The sequence below is a fragment of the Triticum urartu genome, chromosome 2 (genome assembly GCF_003073215.2).
Source record: "Triticum urartu cultivar G1812 chromosome 2, Tu2.1, whole genome shotgun sequence".
NCBI classification, from domain to species: Eukaryota; Viridiplantae; Streptophyta; class Magnoliopsida; order Poales; family Poaceae; genus Triticum; species Triticum urartu.
Genome location: NC_053023.1, coordinates 712,179,590 through 712,184,709, shown reverse-complemented (window position 1 = coordinate 712,184,709; position 5,120 = coordinate 712,179,590). Strand labels below are relative to the sequence as shown.

At 52.7% G+C, this 5,120-nt stretch overlaps 1 protein-coding gene across 1 annotated transcript; it reads right to left on the bottom strand.

Moving 5' to 3' along the window:
- Window positions 1-287: 287 nt before the first annotated feature.
- On the bottom strand, window positions 288-4,568 carry LOC125540033 (probable glucuronosyltransferase Os04g0650300). Its single transcript, XM_048703603.1, has 3 exons — window positions 3,664-4,568; window positions 3,067-3,558; window positions 288-757 (listed from the first exon to the last, which is right to left on the bottom strand). Exons 1-3 carry the CDS (start codon window positions 4,380-4,382, stop codon window positions 679-681), a joined length of 1,290 nt encoding a protein of 429 aa, XP_048559560.1. The 5' UTR covers window positions 4,383-4,568; the 3' UTR covers window positions 288-678.
- Between the last annotated feature and the right edge of the window lie 552 nt (window positions 4,569-5,120).

Below are 5,120 nucleotides of genomic sequence, written 5' to 3'. Positions count from 1 at the left end.
GGCCGGCAGTAGGCTGACTGGGGGCCTATCGGCCAGCAGTAGGCCGATTGGATCCAATCGGCCAGCAGTAGGCTAACTGGATAATATTTTTAAAAAATATAAATACGGCGTAATATTTCTGAAATTTAATATAAAAATTGTATTATTTAAAAAAAATTAGCTAGTACTTCCTCCGTCCCATCTCCTATTTAAAGGGGGGGGGGGAATGTAATTCCTCCGTTCCATAATATAAGACGTTTTTGCAAGCAACATAGCTTGCAAAATCGCCTTGTAGGACAAAGGCAGTATTAGAAAACTGAGAGCTGGATCGTTATTATTTCACACCATTACACAAACAAATGTCTTAACCACAGACCAATTTGGCGAGCCCATCTGCTCTGACCTATATTACACGAAAACAATGCGCCTAAGAGAACTCTTACTATTAGAGAAGCCATGAATGGTGCATATAATTAAACTTTTTTTATCTATTTTTACAGGATGATACAGAACATGGATTCAGATGTATGGTCTGTGACTTTCTGTAGGGTCCCAACAAATAAGCTGAGCTGCCTTATGTTACTCAAGAGTTGAGATGTCTTGGTACAAGGATGCATCAGAGGAGACTCACACAAATCAGACGAGCCGTAGCAGTCTGATTTTGCCCTGATTTCTATTGCCCACAAAATTTTTGCTGCTCTAGTGACCATCTTCAGTATTTACTACGCTGCTCTGCTGACGCGAAGCGGCGCTTACTAGAGGAGCATCAAATTTCCACCTGCACAAAATGGAAGATAGTTAGGTACTAGTGTCTCATTCATGCAAAAATGGCATGGTGATATGACATATCCAGCAAACTGATCCACCTCTTTAATGTTGTCCAAAACTACTTTCAAATGAAAATCTGAAGTGCCAAAAAACACTCTTCTATCTTCACACAAAGAAACCAGTAAAAAAACTGAATTATTGCGCACATTCCACTAGTTGGGTTTCAAGAGGTTTCATCACTAGAAATGGTATGTTAATCGAAAGTGATAGGTATGAATATTTAGAATGACCTGGCTCAACTCTCTTTGACGCAAAGTGCAAGGCAGCTAGATTAGGTGAGCATGTGGAAGCATTTACGGTGGAAGCATTTAAAATTGTCTTTTGAAGAAAGGAAGATGAATGTGATAGTATATCCCCTTTGCTGATTGAACAAGTTATGAGTTTCCTATATAAATAAGTTAAGAGTTACACCGTAAACATCACGAAACAATGGGGGAAGCGACATTTTTAAGCAATGCCGCTTGCTTGTACTCTTTATCATATACACATTGTTCCACTAATATCAACCAAATCCTAATATCATGGCAGAATTTCAGGATAGGATATTCTAGAGAATGGTAGTGCTATCATTGTACGGTACCATGGGTGTCCATTCTGCACGATCAGAACAGCGAGAAAACTGATCCACCTCTTTAATGTTGTTGAAAACTATTTTCACATGAAAATCTAAAGTACCAAAAACACTCGTCTGTCTTGACACAGAGAATTGCACACTAGTAAAACCGTCCCAATCTGACTTATTGTGCAGGTTCTAGTAGTTGGGTTTCAAGAGGTTTCATCACTAGAAATGGTACGTTATTCGAAAGGATGGGTATGATATTTAGGATGACCTGGCTCACATTTCTTTGACACAAAGCGTAAGACGGCTAGATTAGGTGAGCATGCAGAAGCATCTAAGGGCCTCTTTGATTCGCGGGATTGCAAAAACACGGGAATAGGAAAACGTAGGATTGAAATGACATGCCCATTGGATTCCTATAGGATTTGAGTTTGTTTGATTGTATCACAGGAAAAATAAAGGATTTCTTCCAAGAGGTTGGAGTGGATGCTACAATTCCTATGAAATGTAGTTCAAATGAATCCACAGGAAAAAATCCTATGGGATTCAATCCTGCGAATCAAACGATCAACGCAGGAAAAATTCCGAAGGATTCTTATCCTTCAAAAATCCTATGAAAATCCTTTGAATCAAAGAGGCCCTAAAATTGTCTTTTGAAGAAAGGAAGATGAATGTGATGGTATATCCCCTTTGCCAATCAAATAAGTAAAGAGTTTCCTAAAAGAACGGTTTAAGAGTTACACCGTAAACGTCACAAAACGATGGGGGAGACGACATTTTTTACGATCATACGTGTTCAAAAAGGAATGCCTCTTGCTTGTACTCTTTATCATATACACATTGTTCCACCGATGCGTCTTGGGTGGTCTGACCCTCCGGGCTTGCGTAAGGGGCTCTCGTCGTCGCTTCTTCTGCTTACGGTTGGCGGCTCTGGAAGCATCGCAATGGATGTGTCTTCGATGGCGTGACGCCTTCCGTTGTGCACCTAGTTCACACCATCCAGGAGGAGGCCAAGCTATGGGCTTAGAGCTGGAGGAGGCCTAGCTATGAGCTAGAGCTGGAGCTAGGGATGCAAGCGGACGGCATCCGCATATCCGTGACCGTTCGCGAAGCAAAAAATTACTTTAATAACCGTGTTAGTTTAATTTTTTGCTTCGTGGACGGTTTCGGTGCCGTCCGCTTGCGAGATCACGACAGTGAGAAAACTGAAAATATGTACTGAAATCCGCACGAAACTGAGATATACTACTGTCATGTCACAGTCTATATTGTACATGTCCGTTGGAGTGCTCATACTCCGTATGATACTACTATACCAAAGGCAGGGCAGGGCAGGCAGGGTCTGTTCACCAAAAAGGTGCTGATTATGTCCGGCCGTCACGTGGTTAAGGCTAACAGGAATTGATTCCAGGGATGGTACGCAGTACGCACCCACCAGCAGCCCCGTCAGGAACGCCATGGCCATCCATCGTGGCCAACCACAATCTGCAGGACCCAACGTACTACATCCGTGTCTGCCGCGCCATCAAAACCAAATCTTAGATCTGATCTCGGAGCGCGACCGACTAACGTAGGCTCTAATCAACGTCCACACCACGCTGTAATCTGTAATTTTCGTCGGGTTTCGTTCGTCTTCGCCATGTGGAGTGAAGTGAAATTCAGGCAAGCAGACGGGGAGGAGGCGGGGATCGGGGGCTTACTCATGCGGGAACTTGACTTCATGCAGAGCGTCTGACCGGAGCGACCACGCCAGCGCCGCCTGGGCGCATCTGGCGAGCGGCTCCACCTGGCCGGCGTCGGTGACCAGCGCCAGCGGGCTGTCCAGGTGCGCGCCGCCGTCCACGGCGTCCAGGTCGCGCACCCACTCGGGACGCTCTGATGCGCTCTCCCAGAGCACCCGCGCGTTCACCACGAACCCGGCCCACTCCAGCCGGGTGGACAGCAGCATGTCGCTCCGCGCCGCTGGCAGCAGCGTCTCCTCCGAGACGTGGTAGCCCACCAGCTTGCCGGCATCGTCGCAGGCCGGCGCCTGCAGGAAGGACTCCTTGGTGCCTTCGTCCTCGCCCAGAATGCCCACGGGCACGGCGCCCACGGACTTGACCTTCTGCGCCTCGTCGAACAGCTCCGTCCGGAGGATGCCGTTCTCGTCCGCGAACACCACCACGCCGTCCATCTTCTCCTTCCGTACCTCCCTGAAATTGGTCGACAGATCCAAATTGTGAGCGAGGAGCCGAGGATACGGGGATGGGCGCTCGGTGAGATCTAGTGCAGCGAGCAGAGGAGCATGGTGATAGTACCTGAGGGCGTGCATTCGCAGGCGCGCGGTGGAGGCGCCGTCGGAGGCGACGAGGTGGAGGAAGTCGAGGCCGGAGCGGGCGAGCACGGCGGCGACGGCGTCGGTGCGGTGGCCAGGCTCGACGACTATCCAGCGCAGCGGGGCGTCGACGAGGCGGAGGGTGTGCGCCAGGGACGTGAGCGACGGCGCCTGGAGCGCGGAGGTGGTGGTCGGGGTTACGGCAATCACGGGCCTGAGCGGGTCGGCCAACCGGTTGCGGCTGCGGCGCTGCGCTTCCTGGACGGCGGCGAGGATGCTGTGGGCCTTGAGAAGCTCGCCGGGGTTCGGGTGCGGCCACTTGCGGACGCGGATGGCGTGGCGGCCGACGAAAACCGGGCCGTGGTGGACCTGGTGGTGCGCGTTGGCGCCGGCCTCGCTCTCAGCCACCGTGGTGGTCGTCGTGACGGTGGTGGTGGTGGTCGTCGTAGTAGTGATGGTGGCGGTGGTGTTGGAGCTGGCGAGCATGACGGGCGGGGTGACGAGGGAGACGAGGTGCGCCGACGGGTTCATGGGCGGCGTGGGCAGGAAGAGGAGGAAGACGACGAGGCGGGAGAAGCGGAAGCCGACGGCCATGGAGGTGGCGCAGAAGAGCGCGTGCAGGATGAGCCACGTCGCCGGCAGCGACGGCTTGGCCAGCTCGGGCGCCGCGTCGGGCGACCCCGCCGACAGCGGGAGCTTCATCTCGCCGGGCCGCGTAGGTGTACCTGGGTGGTGCTTTACAGCTCGGGCTGGCTTGGGTAGGAGCGAGCTAGGAGCAGTAGCGGGCGAGCTGGGCGGCGGTGGCGAGTGATATAAGAGAGCCGGGGGGAGGGGGGGGGGGTGGGCGGCCGGGGCCGGGAGGGAAAAGCAACGCCGCGGGCACGCAATTATGAGCAGCGGCCGGTAAACAAAAGGCGCCGCGCTGCTCAGCAGCTGGTGGTGGAGTGGATGGTGAGGGTGAGCGCTGGGCTCGTGGCGAGTTTGGCTTGCAATTGGCAGCCACGCGGGAGGCGAGGGGGAGACACACGGCGCCCCGTCGGTCGGGTTCCCCCCGTCCGCTTGTGGCCCGCCGACTGGGGAGTGGGGTGGGTGGGAGCGTCGAACGCGGGAGCAAATGCCGGCGGTTCTGGCCGGACCGACGGGCAGATCGTTGAATTTACCAGCGCCAAGCGGCTCAAAATTGTCTCTCGTCGTCTTCTACCTCTATCCTCGTACCTCTGCCGGTGTCAAAACCTCGTTTGCACCGACAAGGAGTGAAAACAGTGGTGGTACCATCAAACCGTGGGGCTATTACAGTGAGTGTCAGCTGTGAGGTGGCAGGTATTCATTTCTGCTGTGACGGATGAACGCCCGGGTGCCCTACAACCACATGTTCCCTTGGCGTTGGGGCAGGAGCACGTTGTCCATTTATTATTGGGGGTGGCATCTGTGCAGTGCCCG

Coding starts and splice junctions, on each gene's coding strand:
- LOC125540033 (XM_048703603.1), bottom strand. CDS start 4,382: ATGAAGCTCCCGCTGTCGGCGGGGTCGCCCGACGCGGCGCCCGAGCTG. Junction 3,559..3,663: donor CTGCGAATGCACGCCCTCAG/GTACTATCACCA, acceptor GACCAATTTCAG/GGAGGTACGGAAGGAGAAGA. Junction 758..3,066: donor GAAGTCAAGTTCCCGCATGA/GTAAGCCCCCGA, acceptor CATTTTGTGCAG/GTGGAAATTTGATGCTCCTC.